Source organism: Tenebrio molitor, chromosome 9 (assembly GCF_963966145.1).
Source record: "Tenebrio molitor chromosome 9, icTenMoli1.1, whole genome shotgun sequence".
Taxonomy (NCBI): Eukaryota; Metazoa; Arthropoda; class Insecta; order Coleoptera; family Tenebrionidae; genus Tenebrio; species Tenebrio molitor.
Genome location: NC_091054.1, coordinates 14996167 through 15018960, shown reverse-complemented (window position 1 = coordinate 15018960; position 22794 = coordinate 14996167). Strand labels below are relative to the sequence as shown.

Here is a 22794-nt window from a genome sequence, read left to right as displayed (position 1 = left end):
GTGATTGGCGAACTTAAAATTGCTGTAGTTTAAAAACTATAAGGTTAAACAAAAAAATTCTAGTGAAATCTTTCTCAGCAGATGTACGCCAGTTCGGGGACAGCCTGTATAAATATACAGGGTTATTATAAATGACTGCCCCATCGCAGTTGGCGTTGGGCCTGATTTCAAGTTGAGCTGCGACGGTCGCACTTGTTGTTGTCATGGTAACGTCGCAAGAGAGAAAGATGACGCATATTGGTAATTAATGTGTAGAACAGAGATAGCTAAACATTTGCGCTGCATCAGCTATTTGCGACCATGACTTGAAATCGGGCCCGTAGTTGAATGTACCGCAAACCTGGTAAGTGATAACATGAGTGAGACTAGTATCGCCGACAGGTGGCGATACTCATACTGGCGGTAGCATAGGGCGGTAGTGGAAATCCACTGCCGTCTCTATTTAAAATAAAGTTAAATAGAGGCGGCAGTGGGAAATCTGTCTATAATACTAATATACTTTGTCCAACCGTAACCTCCGAGATAGATAGAGGCCGCGAACAAAGCTTGTGTCACGTGATCTGACGTCAGACCATCAGGCTCTCGTCCATGCGATGCGTCGAGCGGGAGCTCAAAACAGTCTATTTGTTCGTTTATCGCAGCGTGTAAATAGTCCCGTTTTCGCAAGTTTTCTTTGTAAAAAGTGTCAAAAAAATTAAAGGTGGTAGTCTTCTTATATTTATCAAATTTATGGTGAAGACAACTCTTGAAATCAGTGAAAAACGTTAATTCATTTCAAGTGATTGATTGATGCTGTTAGCGTCAGCGGCGTCAGCTAATATATGGCCGCTGGCTGTGTTTGAAGTGCACCGAAAATTTGTGTTTTGCAACAAATGAAAACAGTGAAAGTTATATATTATTAGTTAGGTATAAAATAAACTTTTGGTTGGTGCCCTTTAGGATACTCGTATAATAATAAACATCATTTGACTAAATATTTACCTGGGTGAGTCTTTTTCCTTTCATTAAATATGCCTGAAATTTATTGTTCAAGCAATTACGACAGTACTAATATGTATGTGACCGTCTTTTCTTTTCCAAAAGATGAAGAAATAAAAAAAAATTGGATTAAATGCATTCATAGGGAGTCATTTAATCCAACAAAACATTTGGAACATTTTCTTTAAAAGACTTTTCAGTGGATGACAGAAATAAAAATGATAATGGTCTTTTTCGGTTATCTGAAAACATCTCTTTCTTTTCAGATATATAAAAGAATTCATTTGATACATCCCCAAATTCTGCTATATTGTCATGTTTGTTCTATATTACCGCATACTGTGCACATTCACTAATTAAATTTGTTAACGATTGTGAAAATTGTTTAACATACATTACCACCAATTCAGATTTTGTTATAAATTTTACCAACTACCTATGGCGAAAACGACTCTGCAAATGTTGGTGAATATTTAAAAAAATTAACAAGAGATGCTCTAAAAAACAACCCCCTGAATTATTCTTTGAAACTTTTATTAAGGCACATCAGATAGGTATTTAGTGAGCTTATTTCTGATAAATATGAAACTGAATTTCTAAGAAGCGGTAAACAAAGGATCATTTTACGGGAGTTGACAATGTTAAAATTGGAAAAATATGTAGAATAAATTAATGACTAATGTATTTTATGTAACAAAACATTGAAGTCGAAATTGATATTGAAATAGTCATATTCTTGCCAGTATATTTCTTAATAATTATTCAAACTTAATCAACGACCAAATTAGCACCCAAAATAAAGATCCATCAAAAAGAAAATTACTTAAATTTAAGAGTTAAACTTATAAAACACATAGAGATAGGGCTATTGGCGAGGCCTCCACAAGAGCCAACGCATGTATTGGGTACCTCTAAGGTGATCTGGATCTTTATTGTTTTTTATCATAATAATTATTTTTCTTCAAACAATATTCAGTTTTACTCATTGAAATATATAATTTTCTTTATATTGGGTATTATAAGTTACACAGCAGTGAGCCGGATTTCGTGACGTCACTATTTCTTGGTCGCGGCCTGTATTTTCACGGAGGCCTCGGTCAACGTTATCAATATCAAATCAGCAGCAGCGATTTTCGTTGAATGTTTGGGCTGGGATCTTTCAAAATTCCTTAGTTGGTCCCTTTTTTATACCCAATCCTTTAACCGGAGATTTTTTTCAAAACGAGTTAGAAAATTTCTTAGACGAACTGTCTTTGCAACAGCGATTCAGTATGTGGTATATGCAAGATGGAGCACCTCCTCATGCACACCGAGCTGTTGTGGAATATTTGAATAACAGATTTCCGCAAAGATGGATAGGCCGACGTGGTCCATTTCCGTTGCCCGCCAGGAGTATGGACTTAACTCCTTTAGATTTTTATTTCTGGAGTCATGTGAAGTCAATTGTTTATGCTACCGATGTTCTGGATGTGAATGAATTACGAAATCGAATATTACTGGCGTCTGATCAAATAAGAAATAATGTAGATGTTTTTGAAAATCTGAGAACAGGATTACTGCGACAGGCCCGACTATGTATCCAGCTTGATGGTCGCCGATTTATTTATTATAAACTTTCATGTACCTTATTCATATTAAATTAAATTGCATTCGTCATCGAAATTATTGTTTGATACGCCACAGAATTTTGACGGACGTTTGCCGTCAAATGTGACATTTTTCCTTTTTTTCCAAACAGAGTACTTGATACAACATAATAGGCGCTAATGAAACTCCAATCGTTCTTCAACTTGTAATAAAAACAAAAAAGCAAATACACAGTTTATTTTCTTTGGACTCTGTGAAGTAGCAGTGAAGAGATGGCCGTCTATTTATCGAACAGCCTGTATATTGTTATAAAAAAATAATAATAAAGATTTTTATAACTGCTTTTCTTGTCACGAAGCTTAAAAGAATCGTAGGTATTTTAAAAAGAAATTGCTACAGTTATAAACAAAGCCAATCATTAAATTAGATTTTATAAAAGATATTTCTTAAAACTTTATGAAGTGGTGTGTATGAATAAGTGTCCAAAATTCATATTTCATTGGTGCCGAAATTAATTATATCATTCATCTTTTACCTTTCAACGACAACTTTCAGATTGTTTCAAAACGGAGTAATAATTATCCGCGGAATTGTACCATTACAGGGTCTTAAATCAATAAATCACAATAAAACATACAGTCGCGGGCAGAAAAAAGTAGGACAAGTCTTATTAAGAAATTTAGCTGAAATTGAGTTGAGTAAACGGGGCTTACTATAATAAATAAATAAATATTTTAATAGTAACCGTAGAAAGAGTAAACAGACTTACATTAGCGAAAAAGCATTGTCCTACTTTTTTCTGTCCACGACTGTATCTTAATCAAGCATATTTAGGCCTTGATATCCGATCTGTAACATAATTTACTTAACAGTGGCGTAATACCAAGTGACTATAAATGATTGCAGCAAATTTAGTGAGTTGGCATTCCTGAGTAATTAGTAACTTTCATCATTACCAACATGTCAATCTTGATTAATTTTTTAATTTAGGGTTTTGGAAGTTTAGTGTTTTTGAGAATAATGGACATTGTGAATTATATTTTACAAAATACGAGTACGACTAAAAACAAACAAAATACACCATCACAATAGGTATAGTATATTATGATACGGGTTTATAAGGAAGCTTTTAAAGCACACGCTACGAGTTTCAGAGCACGACGCGTAGCGGAGTGCTTTTAACGTCACAAGTGCTTTAAAGGCCCTTATAAACATGTATCATATGCTATTTTTTATTATACCCGCATTACAATCTCAAAATTATAACAAAAAAAGTAAATTTCCGAAGTAATCTGTGTCATTAATCGTTGATATAGAAATGATCAATTGTTGTTGTTTCGTTGCCATGTATATTTGTTATAAATTGTGTATAAATGTGTATTTGTCATTGTTCAACATGTAGGTGAATTTGTTGTTACCTAAGCAACCCATAAAGCTTGAGTGTTTTAAAGGCCCTTTTTCGCACGCATTTTAGTGTCAAAAACAGGGATTATGATTCAGGTTTAATATAGTATGTTATACACCAAGGTCGAGAACATATTTTTCTAAGGCTTAGAAAATGTTCTCTACCGTGGTTTATATACACTCGCGAGCAAAGAAATCGACCCACCTCACACTTTTGAGTTTGAATGCATTTTTTTTAGTCGGCAGGAATCAGATTTAAACAAATAATATGTCGTTTGAAAGACCGTTTATTAACGTTTTAAATGACCTTAAATTTTCTCAGATTCGTTTTGGTTTGTTTCTCAAGTGTAGAGCCTTAAAGAAAAGTTATTGCTATATGTTGTGTAGCGGACATGTGCATGCTCTAACTTCTACGGCAATAAAATTAAGTCTCTGCAGGAAATTTTTATTACATTTGTTGACATTTGACATTAGCAGCCCCATTAGCCACATTATCCGTGAATATAATGGATACCACACCTGAGGTAGCTGCCCAAGTCGTTGCTTGCACACAACTTGGGCATAGTCAGCGATTTGTTGCTCAACAACTGAATCTGAGCCGATCAGCGGTTCGACGGGTGTACCAGCGATTTCAGGACACTGGTTCCTTCAATCGGAGACCAGGAGCAGGTAGACGTCGGTATACATCGGAGAGAGATGACCGCTTCATTGAATCAACATCGTTGACGAACCGTCGACTGAATGCTATTCAAATTCAACGGCAACTCCGTGATGTCCGAGGGGTGGTTGTTAATGAGTGGACAGTGAGGCGAAGACTGCAGGAAACGAACCTGACACCTCGCAGACCTGCAACTGGTCCAAAGCTGACTGCAGCTCATCGACAAACACGGCTTCGTTTCGCATGGGAGCATCTGAATTGGACCTTAGACCATTGGATGTCTCTTCTGTTCTCCGATGAGACCAGGATATGTCTCAACGGCAAGGATGGAAGAGGACGAGTGTACCGGCGACCCGGAGAACGATTTGCCCAGTGCTGTATGGATGAACTCGTCAGTTATGGAGGTGGTTCCTGTATGATCTGGGGTGGGATATCTGTGGAAGAACGAACTGAAGCTGTTTTCATCGTTGGGGCAGCCCGTGGTCGCAATAGAAGGAGTTTGACAGCTGCATGGTATGTCGGAGAGATTTTGGCTGACCATGTGGTGCCCTATGCTGGGTTTGTGGGCGACCAGTCCATGTTAATGCATGACAATGCAAAGCCACACACTGCGAGAATCACCAGAGAGTACCTTGTGGAAGTGGGAGTTCGAGTTTTAGAGTGGCCAGCATGTAGCCCCGACCTAAACCCCATCGAACATCTGTGGGACGAGCTCAAGAGAAGAGTTCGAGCCGGAGTTCCTGTTGGTACGTCCATCCCAGAACTGATGGTTGCAGTGGAAGAAGAGTGGCATAACATTCCACAAGAAAGAATAGTAAATTTGATTAAGTCAATGCCCAATCGCATGCAAGCTGTTGTTAGAGCGAGGGGAGGTAATACGCGATACTAAAATTAAAGAATTGTTGCTGTAGTCTTATTTAATTTCATTTTAAGGCGCTATACTTGAGAAGAAAGAAGCAGTTGTGAGAGAATGTAGGCTCACTGAAAACGTTAAGAAACAGTCTTTGAAACGGCATATGATTTGTTTAAATCTGATTCCTGGCTACAGAAAAAAAATGCATTCAAACTTGTGTGTGTGGGTGGGTCGATTTCTTTGCTCGCAAGTGTAGATACAATTTTTTTCCACTACTAGATACGTTAAAACCCTTTCTCCGAGTTCTCATTTTTCAACGGTTGCTATGAAAATCGTCTACGTTAATCAATAAAATAAAAGAAAATCTTTCGTTGCTAGGTGACGGCTGTTCATTATTGACCTTGGTTAATAATGAAAATTATTATTTACCTTGGGAGAGAAATTCTACTTCTGGGGTCGGTTCGAGAGTCAATAATGACGCCTTCTGAGACTAGTAGTGAAAAAAAAATGTATTGTGTTCAATAGTAAAAACCATTTTTAACAAGAAAGCGTATTAATTATTGATAACATTGTTTTATTTGAATTTTGGTTTGACCACATAATTATCTATTTGAATTTGAAAATGGGGTAAGCCAACGTGAAACTTAAAATATTTTGCCAGCCTAACAACAAACCACAAATACTTATACTCCCTTGAGACTATCAACATATTGCATTGTTAATTTCTCGTATCCCACCTCCACCCGGCGGCACGGCAATTTTGCCGGAGTACATACACTATTACGGATAATACTATCAAGTAATAGTGCAGTGCTTATCAACATAATTACCGGCGTCTCGCCTCCACATTTTGACTTTTTTGTGTTTTATGTTCTGTGTCAATGTTAAGGAATTTCCTCACGATGTGACATGAGTATAATAATATACCTTTTTGAATTTCAACCACCAATGTGTTCTCTAAGTCCAAAATTTTTAAATTTTTAAAAAGAGATTGCGGTACTATTCCTGTTGCTGAAATTATAAATGGTAAAATCGAAATTTTTTCTAAACACCAAAGATTTCTCATAGCAACGGAGAGTTCTAAATATTTATTAATTTTTGTATTATATTTTGTGTTATATTGTGTGAATTTGGAACAGCTATATCTAAAAGATATGCTTGCTTTTGTTGTTTATTTAAAATAATAATGTCTGGTCTGTTATGCTGAATGTGAATGTCAGTTAAAACTGGGCGATCAAAATATAATTTGTAATTGTCATTTTCTAAACAACTTTCTGGTTTATAAATGTAATGTGGTTGTGTATCCTTTAATAAATTGAATTTAACTGATAAATTCATGTGTATAATTTTTGCGAATATATCATGACGTTTTTTATATTCGCTTTGAGCCAAAACGGTGCAAGAAGAAATGATATGTTCAATGGTTTCCCCTTCAGTTCCGCAAATCCTACATTTATCAATGATCGATTGTAAACCGCATATGTGTTTTTTATAATTTCTTGTATTTATAACACGATCTTGTATTGCAAATATAAAACCCTCAGTCTCAGGATGAATATTTGATTTTTTAAGCCATGCATGAGAAGCTTGAATATTAATTTCTGGCTGTTCTAGCTCTTTAAAATATCTCCCATGTAAAGACTTTCGTTTTATATTTGCTATAGTGTCAGGTATATTTGGCCCAACAATATCTGAAATTATATTATCACTTAAATTTAAAGGTGTGTAACCTTTATCCGCTGAAACCAAAGCATTAAAAAAAGTGTTATCACGAGTTAATAGTAATTTAAATATATAATACAATTAGTACGGACAATATTATGTAATTCATGTATCACGTGATCATGAATAATCCAATGAAAACGCGAAAAGTCCTTAGTTACATGGCTATCACAGCGATAATAAAAAACGAAAAAATTATTATCTTATTTACTTTCGTCGTTACGATTTTTGATTGAAAGAAATTTGTCAGTTTGACAAATAAATGAATAATTTTGTATTTCATTCATTATATTGTCTCATCGAATATAACACGTGGTATGATTAATCATCGATGATATTAAATTCGTGAAATTGAAGCAGGACATTTCACTCATAATATCATCGATAATAATCATACCACTAGTTATATTATAGCTGACAATAGTTGAGCATTTTCCAATTTTTCCTAAATTCGGCTGACAAAAATGTTTACCTACCTTGGGGAATAATCTCGTCTACCTTGACTTCCTCTTTTAATCTCGTCATCGTAACCAAAAATTACTTTGCTCAGTTAACCTTTATTCATCTAGGCCTTGTAAAAATACTAATTTATTAATTAATTGTTGGATTGAAATAAGGTTCGAAACTAACTAAAGTAAAGTTACTTAATTGTGTCCATTAAGGATTGTGCTAAGTAATTTTATAACGAGTTAGAAAATATACGACATGGAAAAATAAAGTGAGCAATCGATTTATTAATAAATATGAAAACCTAGACGTCAAAATAATAATCACTACACTCGTTTACGGCCATGGTACCCATCGTGGCTAACGTTCCATCGGCTTGTTTGGTCAGTCCACCTCTAGCTGCCGCTCAAGACATTTACCATAAGAAGTGAAGTGGCAGTTCGTGTTTCTTTTGGCCGCAAAATCTTGTGCATCAAGTTCACAAAAAGTAAGTGTGCGTCCCCTCTAAATTTTTTTCTAAAAATAATCTAAATAAGTACCTACATAATTTCCATTGAAACAATTTTATTCAGGCTGGTGATAGTTTAAAAAACGGAGATATTTTCAATGCAGAATTTTATCTTATAGTGGTGTACTATCTTTGGCCTCCGAAAGAGTCAAAAAAAAATTCAAATGTGTGAAATTTACAGTTTGAAAACATTCCAGGCAATAGTTATTTATGGTATAAGTGGGTTATTTAAGATATTACCCACGAGAGGTATTTGTAACCTACGAGGGCTTGCCCGAGTAGGTTATTACCTCGAGTGGGTAGTACTTAATAACCCACGTATGCCATACAACGTTTTATCCAATATTCCACAATTTTTAGATAATGACATTATTGATGAAATTCTGCTCCCGATGGGTTATGAACGTTAATAACCCACGGTGCTAATGGCAACGTGGGTTATGTATGTTATAACCCACGGTGCAAATGGCAACGTGGGTTAAAACAACAGACTAGTTATAGCCCAGTTTACTCAATTAAAACTAACTAGTAAAACACGATATTACTATTGAATGTTGGATAAAAAGCTTTCCGCACCAGTTTGTAGGTTAAGGGGTACAAATTAATTCGATTTGCCACACCTCTTACAGGAGTAGAGAAGTGTCTAATAATATTAGACACGACTAAAAATTAGACATTTTAACTATTTTATGGTGTTTATCCCAAAAATTTAAAAAAAGCCACCAGAAAAAGATTTTACCTCAGTTTTCAATAAAAAAATAACAGTTTTTCCAAGATACTTGAATTGAACCCTCTACAGGGTGTCAACGATACCCCTAGCACCCCTCTTTCACACTCCATTTTTCAAGCTATCAAAACAAAATCCGCCACAGTTATTTTATTACAGAGGCAAGATGCCAATTTGATTTTTCTTTTAGTTTTACCGGAAATGACAGTATTTTTTTATTGTCAAATAGAACACTCTGAATATAATTATATTTTTTCCATATCGTAATGGAAGTAGCACTTTTTTAAACGAAAAATCGTAGTGAAAATAGTACTTTTTTGTATCATTTTATTCCATCTCCTTGGAGATGATTATTATCAATGCATAATCTCCTTTTTTTATAATTTTTCATAAATCCACGTAGGCCAAATTTCTCAACTCACAACGATATGCAAAAAAATAGCGTGTTCAACACGTTATGAAAGTCTCTTTTTTTCACTCATTTGCTACGGCCTCGTTAATCAAACTGCAAATTGATGAAAAAAACTATGACTTTCATAACTCCGGCCTACGAACAAATATATATAGTAATAAAAAAAAGGGGATGTGGCCTAGTTGCGCAGAACGATATACGCCGCAGCCGGTTTCACAATGAAGCAGGTTCTTTGCCATTTGTCATTATTATAAGAATGTGATATAGTTATTATAGTTGATAGACTGAGAAAAATGTTGCATTCATTGACGTGCACATCTTCTCCAAACATGAACACGTGGTCAAACTGCCGAAGCGAGGTTAAAACTAATGAAATGCCGTCAAGTAATTTTTGTGGAAGTACATCAGGCTTTCAAAAATCTGCGTTTGGATGAGCCAATTGGAAGGTGCTATTTAAAATACGCGGGCACTAGGGGGCGATTTTATTACTAAGTACAGTGTGGAATAAAATGATTTAAGTACATCTAGTTACCTTTGGAATTTTTGCACATGTAAAATTTCCTGTACCGCTCTACTTTTTTTTTGCAGTGCCGAACTATTAATTCTGTCAATAAATGTCATCAATCGAATTGACAATTGTTACAATTTACTAAATTGAATTACCTAACAAACGTTGGTGACCACTTTCAACACTAGCTGTGACTTGCTTTTGTTAGCTCCCTTTTAATTTCATTTGCATTCAAATCATCCCTTCGCAATAAATCACATTTAGAATTTTGGAATATTTTGAGGTTAGGTTTTCTTTTTTTTTTTGTAGAGCGGCATTTCGTATTTTTACAAGGGTAATGCAAAGGTAACTAGATGTAAATCATTTTATTCCACACTGTATATGTATCTGTTGGTTGGCCCGACTTTAGTATTTTTTTTCAAAGTTTTTGACAGACTAGAACATGAGATAATCGTGTTCACAATTAGAACCCTATACATTGATTTGCCTACAGCAAGTAAAAATTAATTCACACTTTTTAAAAAATTCATTGAAACTCATGAAGGTTCGCTTGACAGAACAAATCTAGATTTTGAACTAATACTTAAACATGACTTAGATATTAGCAAAAGAAGAGGAAACATTGTATCGGGTGCTCGTTTAAATGTATCCTCAAAGTAGGCGTTGAAGAGTCGATTGTGAACGCACCACGGAAACAGATCACGGATCAGCTGTTTAAATCTAACCTCACTTTTTGTGTTGCGTGACCAAGGAGGTTAAAGTAAGAGGAGGGAAAGCGCCCTATGCTGGTAATGCATTGAAAGCGTGGAGGGAGAAAAGACTGGAGATGGCATTTCCTATGCTTCCCATGTTAAAAATCCGAACCCTCTAAAAGCACGTGCAACAACCTTTTATGACCCAGTCCACAATGCGCTAGATAAAGAAGCACAATGCGCCTGGAAGGAAGGCGAAGGAAGCCATTGGCCTAGCGTCTATATTCAGAAACCTTTTATGACTCTGTAGTTTTCGCGGGCCGGTACACTTATTTGAATTAGTGCCATCTCCAGTCTTTTCTCCCTCCACGATTGAAAGTGATGCCAATCGTTCCTTCTCCAGCAACCTTTTATGACCGCGAACGTCCTTGAACGGCCCACCGGGTATCGCATCGCTTTGGCGCCAGTGGCGTTCCTTTCACCCCCGCAACAAGGTGTTAAGCGTTTTTATGACGGGGCGCACTGGAGCATTTGTTGTAAAATGCTCCAGTGCGCCCCGTCATGTACTTATAGTTTTTTTTTAATTATAAATTTACTTCTTTAATTTTTGTTGATTTTTTTCATGTACTTCATGTTACAAATTACAATAAATGCATCTGTGCGTCCCGTCTTTTATACGCCACTGGTACCATCCCCACCAACCACCCTTGTTTAGCAACCTTTTATGGCTCTGCACGATTTGGCGGGTGGCATCACTTTTTCAAACTTGCTTTCCCTCCTCTTACTTTAACCTCCTTGTGCGTGACTGACGAGTGGTGCGTTCCAATCAATCGACTTTTCAACGCCAAATTTGAGGAGAAATTTAAACGAACACCCGTTACATATTATGCTGTCTTACACACGTAATACATAAATTTTCATTTTGAAGTTTTTATTTGATTATTTAACATATTGATTAATTGATACCTAGATAATATACCTAGAGTAGAATATATGAATAGATTTAAATTTAAATAATGACAGCGAATAATTTTAATGACACGCCGCGTTACCATGATCTTGTTTGGTAGTCAAGGATATTATACAGTGTGGAAACCACTTATGGAATAAATTCAGTAATTTCAAAACTAATGACATTTGTCAAAAACGCTGAAACAAGTCGATTTCTCATGGTGCTTATTTTAAGTTGCTTCACTTGTTCATGACGTCATCCATTTTTGAGTTATGACGTCATCACCATTTTTTTTAAATGACAACACTGACTTTTTTCTTCTTTTTCTGATAGACCTTACTACTACTTAAAGGATTAATGAAAAAAATTGGTACCTTAGAATTACGATTTTTTTGAGAAAATGACAAATTTTACTTCAAGAATTTAATTTAATTTTTAATGTAAAAATTTTAATTGACCTTAAACAGAAACAAACAAACATCTAAGGTTAACAATAAAATGTAACGCAAATGTTGAAATTATCCCCCGACAACTTTTGGCACTGTACACCGCGCTCAATAATGTCAGGGCTGATTTGTTCCATTTCAGCGCGAATTCTCTGTCATAAATCTTCTAAATTGTTTGGTCTAATAAAGTAAACCCTCGATTTTAAATAATCACATAGAAAAAAAATAAGTACATTAAAAATTAAATTAAATTTTTGAAATAAAATTTGTTATTTTCTTAAAAAAAATGTTATGTAAGGTACCAATTTTTTTCATTCATCGTTTAGGTCGTAGGAAGGTCTATCAGATAGAGAAGAAAAAAGTGGGGGTTGTCATTTAAGAAAATTGATGATGACGTCATAGTTCAAAAATGGATGACGTCATGAACAAGTGAAGTAACTTAAAATAAGCATTATTAAAAACAAAAATTGACCTGTTTCAGCGTTTTCGGCAAATGTCATTAGTTTTGTAATTATTGAATTTATTCCATAAGTAATTTCCACACAGTATAAATACAAAAGTTTTTGTCCCATATGAGGCGTCTTTCCCACAATGAGTGTCCAAAAGAGTTTTTCTTTGTAACAAAACTATTTTCATATTCATAATAAAAATCTGTCGGCATCCGTTATTTATAAAAAAAACAATTTTTTTGTTCGACACTGTCAGAATTTGAGAATTTTCTCCTATGTGAACGGATTTTGATAAATGTGACAACTTGTCAAAAGGAAACGTCAAGCTAATTTTAAAGATTTTAAGCGATTTGGAGCCTTTAAGGGGGTCGTCGAACAAAAAAACGTTGTATTCAACTCGTTCTTGTGTAAATTGGACTTTTTTTGGCACTCGTAGGCCTTTTTTTGTTCGACGAACCCCTTAAAGGCTCCAAATCGCTTAAAATCTTTAAAATTAGCTTGATGTTTCGTTTTGACAAGTTGTGACATTTATTAAAGTCCGTTCACACAGGAGAAAATTCTCAAATTCTGACAGTGTCGAACAAAAAAATATTTTAAATAGGTATTAATAATTCATTTCTGCAAGCAGTGTAGCACGCACACCTAATATCATAACAGACGCAATAAAAAAAGGCGAAATTAATAACGGAAAAGAATATAGACGAAGCTAAGTAGATTTGAAAGCAATAAAAAAACAAACAACTTTTCGATAATTCAAATCGTGAAACAAAGTCTATCGAGGACAGTTCAGAATCAAATCCAAGCCTCTCGAAGAGATTTCGGTGTCAGAAACGACGCCGAAACCAATTTATAAAGAATGAAAAAAATCCAATTTTGCAACAAAACCCAAAGAATTAAAATTCCCCGGTGTTTTTAAGTTGTAATAAAACTTTCTTAACTGTGTTTCGTAAGGACTGGTCTAAGTAATTTTAGAGGGAGTTAAGTAAATATACAAAAAGAAAAAATTGAGTAATTAATATTATGCTAATTTTGTTTTGGCCAGGCCAGCTTGAGAAATCGCTAAAGCATTTACCAAATCATAAAGTGAAGTGCCACTAGATCGCTCATTTGCACCTTCTAACGGCATTATCGTGAAAATTGTTAGTCTCACCGAAATTTTGCACATGACTAAATTTATTCCGAATTTAATGAGGTACAAAAAACGTTTGAATCATTTTCACGTGGGACTAACGCACATCGGTGTTTTCTACTGAAAACGCTTCTTTTGACTTTTCCACACCTAAAAGATTCTTGTTAATTGTTAAGGCGGCCACACACAGAGAGGGAAGAATGTGCAGTTAAAAGTGTACACGCTTGTCTTAAGTTAAACCCGTACTCTCTGTAAGTACACACCGTGTACATACACACTACTGCTTAGTGCTTCTCCGTCAGTTGTGCGGCAAACATTCATTGTGATTGTGACCAAAAAGGAAATTTGTCTGATAACAGTGGCGTGCCCCTGTATTGTATTCACAAGACATACTTCGTAAATCAGACAAAATAGGGCCGCCACTGAATTTTAACCGATGCATGCAGAGACTTGTCGCCACACACAGTTAGTTATCCCCGCGCGGGTTTGAATGTGCACGCCAAAAATCAAGACAGTCTTGATTCAACTGACTTGAATGCGCGTGCCACATTCTTCTCCACACGCACGGAGTTTTAACTGTACCCCGTGGCGTGTGCATTCAAATCTTGACTCTGTATGTGTGGCCCCTATTAAGCATCTTTAAAAACATTTCAATTAGTAGTTATGTTAGTCACGCTGAATATAAATTAACTCTGCAGTAGCTTTTTGCGTTTTCGAAAAGCCAAACAAGTTTTTTGTTTGTAATTTGCATCACGTTGGTGTAGAATTTATGCAACACAAAACAATCAAAACATAGTTACAAGCAATAAATTTGTTGCAATTTGTTTTAGATATTTTTTAATGAAATATAGACGTAAACAATTCATTTTGAAACTGGTTTCGACCAAACTAAACAGGTTTTTTTCTATAATTGCTTCAAAAAATTGATATTCACACACAGTTACCTACTATCTGTTTATTAAACTCCCGCACTGTCAGTGTCAAATTTTTGACTTTTTTTTGGAGTATACCTATGGTGTCGTACATTTTCAGTTGCCTGTACACAAAATCAAACAAACAAGAAAAGTTTGGTTATGTTAATGGGGTTAATTCTCTTCTTTCCAAACAATAATTAACAATAATTAACAATCTCTGGCCGTAAACATTATTCCTTTACGTTTCATATCGTCGTCTTGTTCAGCCATTTCTTGTAAGTAATACTTTGAATGAAAGAAAGCGAATTTATTAAACTTAACTTCAAATTTGAAATTTTAAATTTTTGCGCCAACGTTCAAGTAAAAGTTACTAGTCTCAGAACGGCAGTGCGGCAACTTGCAAACACTTTGACAGTGCGGGAGTTTAGTAAATGGATAAATTGTCGTGCTTTTTTACAGCGTAAATTAATTGGAGCATGTTGACAGGTAACCAAAAAAATATTCCTTTTTTTCTTTCTTTGCAATGTTTTACATTAAAAATAGAATAACTTAACGATTCCTATTCTTGAAGCAAATATCTAAGGGCACATTTTGCTGAAAACAAGCGTGTTAAACAAATGTCATTCGTGTCAAACGGCGGGAAATTCAAACTTTACACTGTTCTAAACGGTTTACTTTTTCCATCGCCTACTCAACCCAGGATTTCATTTGAACGCGCGCTATTTATTCACAGTGAAGTAAATTTTACTTCATTTTACAAAATTACAAATTTTCGGTTGCACACAAAATGTTGTGTACACTTTGGCCGCGAAATTCTTTGAGATCCTCAAGATTGTCTTGCCCGGCTGCAAGCGGCCTCGGCGACAATTTTTCTCACGATACGTTAAAGAACGATTTCGCAGCCTTGAAATACAAATAACAATTAAAATGTTGGGAATGGCACATCCGATAAACTAATGCGGTCCGAATAATTTATCGTCATTCCTTGAATTCGACGAAGCAGGTTTGCTGAGTTAAAAAAGTTGTATAAATAAAAATCCTAATCATTAATCTCGACTTGTCACTAAAAAAAAAAATATACTTCGCACACTTACATCTGCAAAGTATACCTACAAATCGGACTCTGAAAGATATTGTTGTGCGCCTCGACGAACAACGTAGGATTTGGAAAATGAAGACATTGACTTCACTTACTAACACTAGTTTATTAAAATAAGAATACAAAAATTAGACCGACGAGCGACAAAGTAACAGTCATCGACTAAAGTAACATGTGTTCTCCCCTCCTCTCGCGATTTATACCAGTAATCTACAAACTAAAAATGGACCTTTGACTGGTTTTCAAAAGATCAAAGTTCAAATAGTTCAGAGTTCGAACTTATAGCTTAAATATTAAGATTATTTTACAAAACTTTGTCTTTTACTTGGTTGACCTGTAATTGGGACATCCTGTTGATCAACTTGTCCAAATAATAATAATAATAATAATAGGCAGAATATAGCCTAAGGGAGTCCGTTTCGGCTCAGGGACGCGAGGGTCGCGGGTTTGATTCCGACCCAGGGCGAAATTTAAAAAAAAAGGGCTACCTCGTGATTCGGAAGTCACGTTAAGCCATTGGTCCCGGTCTATTGAGTTGGTCATCAATCCCCTCATAGATTTCTAAACCAGTCCTAGACTGTGAAATAAAATGAAAAAATAATAAATAAAAATCCAGAGAGTAGAGTGAAGACATCCAGGACATTAACAGATAAAGCTGACAATAATTCAAAAAGATAAAGTAGACAATAATTCTAAAATCTAATTATTCTCTGACTGAACTAACAATAAATGAAATTTAATTGGAGGTAGATTCCTAACAGTATCAGGAATAATAAATATGTAGAAGGGTGGTTTATCGTAAATGTATCATTAAACTCCGGTAAAAGATAGGATCTTTTCTTGAATTCAATTAGTAGATGAAATCGTCATTTTCACATTTAATAATTGTTAGTAAATGCACGTGCGGTATTTGACATGATTATTTTTCAGACTGAACCACTTTTCATCCGACATTCACGAATCCTGCGTATAAATACATTTTTACCGTCATTAATTTCTCGAAATTAGTTATTGTGGAGTAAGTTAATCCAAATAGTAATAAATACGTGAACAAGACAAAAATGACTTTACAATTTAAGACACTCGAATGAATGGTAATGATCGAATAACATTCAACTTTCACCTAATGAATGAAGACTAATGACAACCACACTCCTTTCTCCAAAAAAAGTTACACTAGATAACCTTGAATTTAAGTAACATTCTATTCAAATTATATTTTTATTGTAATTATTATTACTTTGAGAATTTGAGGAAATTTAAGAAAGTAGTACTTAGTTAGAAATGTAAAAATTACTTTATCGCGTCATGTGTTTGTTTAAAACAAATTATCAAGAAGTTTACTATTCTTAGATTTTAATTCATTATCAATAGACCTGTTTCTTCGTAACTTTTTCAAATAGAAACAGGTTAAATAAGTTATTAATGTCACGATAAGATCGATTGCTTGTTTTTTTCTTGTATTATTGATATATTTATTATTAAATTCTATTTAATGAACTCAAATACATTTATATTTGTTATGCCAATAATTATATTATTTACTAACACATTTTACATAGTTTTAATTATACACATTTAATCAAATGAAATTATGGTAACGTCAGTGTGTTTGATTGTATCACAGCAGAATTACGTTTTTAATTTATTTTCGATACTTCTTGCATATTTATTTATTCTAATAGATAAAAAATCCCTTCAAGTACTCGTCCATTTATAAGGTTCACATGTGAGTAGTAAAGTTTTACTTGTTTCTTTCTTATTTTATTCACTAAAAGAGAATAATAAATTTTAATGGAAATTATGAACGACTGAACATTTGTGCATGTCACTCTCCTATCTGCGTCTGTAGATGTGGCAAAGTAAACGTTTTTTCTCTCCGAGTAGCAATTCAGAATGGAAAAACTGTTAGTGGTGACTGAAGAAGAGAAAGAACAAGTCAGAAAGCTGTACAATGTGACGGAGACTCAGATCAAAGAAGACGTAGAAATCATTAAAACATGGATTGTTAAGCAGCCCCACCTACCTCAGCACTTGACAGGTTCGTGTTGAACAATTTTGAGTTTTTTGACAAAACATGACTCGATTTTAGACAATGTGATTGAGAAATTTCTGCTGAGGAATAAGTTTCGAGTAGAACGGACTAAGCAAAAGATGGACAATTACTACTCGCTCCGTGGCCACAACAAAGATCTGATTCGTGATTTTGAAAATGTGGTTCCGTCGAAACACGTCACGTAAACCGCTCCAAACCAAAACTGTCCAAAATCTGATTAAATATTTCAGAACGTACTTGCCACTACCGAAACTTGGCCCGAACTTGGAACGAATCGTTAACATGAAGATCCTTAAACCTGACCCCGAAGACTACGACATCTTGGAAATCGTCAAACTCGATCTGGCCATCGAGGAGATGTGCTTGCCGTACGACTCCTCCGTTGGGGTGCGCTATCTCTTCGACTTCTCCGGATTCACCCTTCGACACCTCACCAGGATCAACCCCATTCCACTCGCCAAGCACATTATGCTCATAGAAGTCAGTATCTTGTGCACTCTCTTGCTCGAATTCATTTGCGATTTTAGAAAGCCTACTCGTCTCGAATGCTCGGATTGGAGTTGGTTAATTTTCCAGCATTTGCGAGCAAAATCTTGGCGTTGATGAAGCTCGTGCTGAGGCCCAAGGTCTACCAGAGGGTGAGAATCGAAGTCTAAGGTCGAACTCGAATGATTCGGTTTTCAGGTGAAGATCCACAAAGATATGGAATCCGTGTATGAAGTGATACCCAAAGAATGTTTGCCGGTCGAATATGGAGGGACGTTGGGGACCATTCCAGACATGCTGAGTAAATTTGATCGGTTTGGGTTGACGAGTTGCATTGCTGTTTTCGTTTCAGGAAAGTGGGACAAAGCGATCGAGGATCATCACGACTTTTTCGTCGAAAATTTCGAAAATGTGTCGGTGGAACATCTGCGGCCTTTGGAGAGTAAAGCGGATGAAGGGTTTGGAATGGATGGAACTTTTAAAAAGCTAGCAATTGATTAAATTAGTCTTTGTATTTAGTGTTATTGTTGAAATTATTACTAGCAGTAGGTATGTGTTATTAAAAAAAAAAAATTGAGATGGGGGTAGTGGGGACAAGTGAACTCGAATATTTGAAAAATTTGTGGTATGTATTAATATTAGCTGTATAGTTGGTTGTGTATTAGATAATAATTAAATAAATTATTTGTTTTAAAGAAAATGAAGGATTAATTCCGAACATCTACCAATTTTCAAAAAGAAATTTAATGGAAAGATGTCCCGATTGAATGGCACGTTTAACAACAAAAGTTTATTAAAATGAAATTTTCTGTGTCAATGTTAAGGAACTTCCTCACGATGTGACATGAGTATAATAATATACCTTTTTGAATTTCAACTACCAATGTGTTATCTAAATCCAGAATTTTTAAATTTTTAAAAAGAGATTGCGGTACTATTCCCGTTGCTGAAATTACAAGTGGTAAAATCGAAATTTTTTCTAAACACCAAAGATTTCTCATAGCAACGGAGAGCTCTAAATATTTATTAATTTTTGTGTTATATGTCTGTGTTATATTATGTGAATTTGGAACAGCTATATCTAAAAGATATGCTTGCTTTTGTTGTTTATTTAAAATTATAATGTCTGGTCTGTTATGCTTAATATGAATGTCAGTTAAAACTGTTCTATCAAAATATAACTTGTAACTGTCATTTTTAATTATTTTTATTATTATTATTATTAACGGTAATTCAATGTAAACAAAGATATATTCGTACATCATTACCTTGCAATGTTACCGTAGTGGATGTAAAATAATTTTTTCGATTTCCAAAGCTTCTAAATTCTCTATTATGCAGGACTAGATATTGGTAGTGAGTGATCTTGTACTTTGTGATAATATGTAGATACGATTAGACGTAGCTGTCATGACAATTTCATACATATTTTTCAAAATACCTAATTGACCTGTTAAGTGCCACTTTCAAAGACCGCTAAATCATAAAATAAGTCCAATAGAATTTTTTTAACATTTTTCTGACGTTTAAAGTAATCTCTTCTACACCGTAGTGCACCGTTAGTACGCCATTTTTGGGACACCTGTATGTTGTGGTTTGTCCAACAACAAAAATAATTCAATGCACGGCCTCCTTGATTTATAAGAGACTCGTCTCTTATCCGGCCTGTCGCATTCGATAAATGTCTGTTTTTGAAAATTCCCCATAGAGAAAATAAAATACTATAGAATGAAAAGTCCCTAATAAATTTTTGGAAAATTGTTTAGCGCACCCTCACCACACCGCAAGAGGGCGCAAATGTTTTAAAAAGTCAAAACTTTAAAATCAAAGTAATCTCAATAATCTAAAAATCAGTCAAAGCAGTGTCAATCTTTATGTCACTATCTTGTAATTCAAAATGAGGCTGTCTCACGTTCACATATAATGTAGTACCGCTGCTAAGATTGCTAAATTTGTTGTTGAGAGAATCAAGCAAAATTTGTATAGAAAACAATCAACAAATTAAAAGAAAAATAATACTTCAACCAAGAGATTACATCATTATTTGATACACCTCATCTTATTAAAGGAATTAGAAGTTATAGGATAACAAAAGATTTGGTTTGGAAAGTAAACGAAGAAATTTTAAGTGTGAAATTGGACTATATAGTGAAGGTTTATCTTTATGATTCAGCGTGGGGCGAATTAAGAGCCCTCCACAAAATTACGGACATCCAGATAAGATCCAAAAGATGCAACTCAAGTTTTGAGTCGTCATAATCACGATTAATTCAACTATCACGCTATTAGTTAACTGTGGTAATTTCTAATAACATTGTTGTTAATAATCTAATATACAGTATGTCCCCGGATTGAGTTTACAAGAGGAAAACATTTTTTATTTTTGATTGTACGTAAAAACTTCAGAGGAATAACATTTTTTGCTTCATCTGAAACCCCCATTTCCGTTATTAAAATCTCAGTATTGATACACTGTATTCTTAAATTAACATTTTTTGTTCAAATTTGGACTTAGAATTAATTTTTATGTTATAAATTTTATTACAATTGGCCTGGTTTTTTGACAAACAACTTATTACTGTTGCAAAATGTTGTCTTAAGAACAAAGAATTTATTTAATCCAATGTTGGACCGGTTTTTGTCACATAATTACAAAATTTAATGAAAAATTTCCCAACAGTTATGTATCAGGCATGGGTGTTCAGAAGCTTAAACTTCGATACAGGGTTGAATGATGTACAGAAAACGGCGCATAGTTAATAGAATAGTTTTATATTCAATTATCATTTGATTTTTTCAAAAAAAAAGGAAAATATTTTTTCTGCATATTCTTTGATTTTAATGTTAAGTCTTCCTCTGTGTTTAATAACAGAAATGGGGGTTTTAGATGAAGCAAAAAATGTTATTCCTCTGAAGTTTTTGCGTAAAATCAAAAATAATTTTTTTTTCCCTCTTGTAAACTCAATCCGGGGACATACTGTATATTTTAACTAACAGGTAGAACAAACCTAAATGATGAAGACTTTTATAACTTTTTTGACAAACCCTTTGATAATAATCTAGAGGGAGGGACATTTCGCCCACGTTGCGAGAAACCTCTTGCTTGTGGAGTTTACAAAAATCCGGGGCACACAAAATGTTGGCAGGAAGCAGTCCTACACTTACGCAATATGTACCTACTTTGGAAAAATTTTTGAATTAAAAAAACAGTACTTCCTTCCATAAAAAAAATTGAATGAAAACATTGGAAGGATTTTTGGATGTATACTAAAATTTAGCAGAAAGTGGCAAGTGTGAGTTTTTTAGAGTTTGTAAAAAATGATAATAAGATTCATGATATTTTCAAAATTATATTCAGTAACATAATTTCGGCCGATAATATTAAAAGCAAAATTTTAACGGTAATTCAAACATAAGTACCTAATGTTAATTTTTCGTTCACTTAAAAATAAAATTGAAGATGAAATTATTGGTAAAATAATTCATTTAACCACATTTACATTAAGGGGTAAAATTTAATTTTAAGTGGTAGGATACGAGAACGGTAACATTTAGGAATAATATTTATAAAAATGAAGCAGAACTGTATCAAAAACGGTTGAAAATAAAATATCGAAAGTATTGCTGGCGTTTTAATTTGTTGTGAAAATTTGCGATGATAAAAAAAAATCAAAGGAAAGGTAAACTCATCCAGTAGGCTGTGATTTTGCACCCTCACCAGGATAAGAGATGGCGGTAAACGCTTTGTGCCCAAAAAATGTATAGGGAGTTTGCGTTCTATATGTTCTTATTTTGTCTATGAAATTCCCCGTATAGTATGTCCATCTAGCGACTTTAATGTGACCCATATATTAGTATATGCAACTAAAAATACATATGAATAATGACATTTTGTATAATAAATTGTCAATTTGAAAAACTAAGTGCAGTCGAAACTTTAAAAAATGCCACAAACAAAGAAAAAATGTTGTACTTATTAGTTCACGACATAAAGTTAACATTTCTTATCATAATCTACCCAATGATATCACTTTAAATGCAGCATAGAAGATACGACAGAGATCATACTGGTAATACAGCGTGATCAACAAGTACTGAAGCTGTTGGCAGCAAATGACAGCAAAATATTCCCAAAATATGAAATTTTTTTGTGTGTCAGTGTTGGCACCCGCTGCAAGTTGTGAATGTCCAAAAATTTAGGTTATGTTACGAGTTGGTAGTTTTAAAACAGGATACGTACAAAACGACCAAAAACAGTATAAAATGTAATTAGCGGTACTTAATAATGGCCCACTGTTTCGATATTCATAAAAGCGACAGGCCGTGCCCGCATGCCCCTCCTGAGAAACAGAAACATGTTTTATGCGTTATTTTCGAGTTGAAAGTCTGCGGGATGCAGGGATTAGATCCGGGAAAATTTGTAAGGTTGGAACTTTAATTTCTTCTTTAAAATGGTTAGGCAACTTCCATATGACAAGCCTGTAAAGTAAGGAAAAGGAATGACGTAATTTTTAATGGTAAGGATTATTAGGCCCTGCATTAAACGTGCCCAACAAAGAACTTTGGATGCGTGTGTTTTACATAAGAATCACGCCTGTTTGGAGTGAAAGCTTTCGCACTGACTTTCGAGGGTTTTGTTCCATTCTACCTCGAACATTCTCAACTACATCTTCTGCCAGTAGGTTTTGCCTTTTTCACATCACCTGTTTGTAGGTAACGTTGCACAATCTCGTGCAATGCTGCCTAAACGCGACTAAGCTACCGCGC

General features: G+C 34.5%; 1 protein-coding gene across 3 annotated transcripts; it reads left to right on the top strand.

Annotated features, from left to right (window-relative positions):
- Window positions 1-7964: 7964 nt before the first annotated feature.
- Window positions 7965-18738, top strand: LOC138139436 (alpha-tocopherol transfer protein-like). Of its 3 annotated transcripts, none has more exons than XM_069059713.1 (7): window positions 7965-8136; window positions 17373-17526; window positions 17578-17722; window positions 17772-18021; window positions 18069-18179; window positions 18226-18328; window positions 18380-18738. In XM_069059713.1, the coding sequence occupies exons 2-7, from the start codon at window positions 17382-17384 to the stop codon at window positions 18526-18528; spliced, it is 903 nt and encodes a 300-aa protein (XP_068915814.1). In that variant the 5' UTR covers window positions 7965-8136; window positions 17373-17381; the 3' UTR covers window positions 18529-18738. The 3 variants fall into 3 exon arrangements, with proteins under 3 accessions (XP_068915814.1, XP_068915816.1, XP_068915815.1); XM_069059715.1 differs by lacking the exon at window positions 7965-8136 and adding an exon at window positions 14420-14872; XM_069059714.1 differs by lacking the exon at window positions 7965-8136 and adding an exon at window positions 17063-17214.
- The last annotated feature ends 4056 nt before the right edge of the window (window positions 18739-22794 follow it).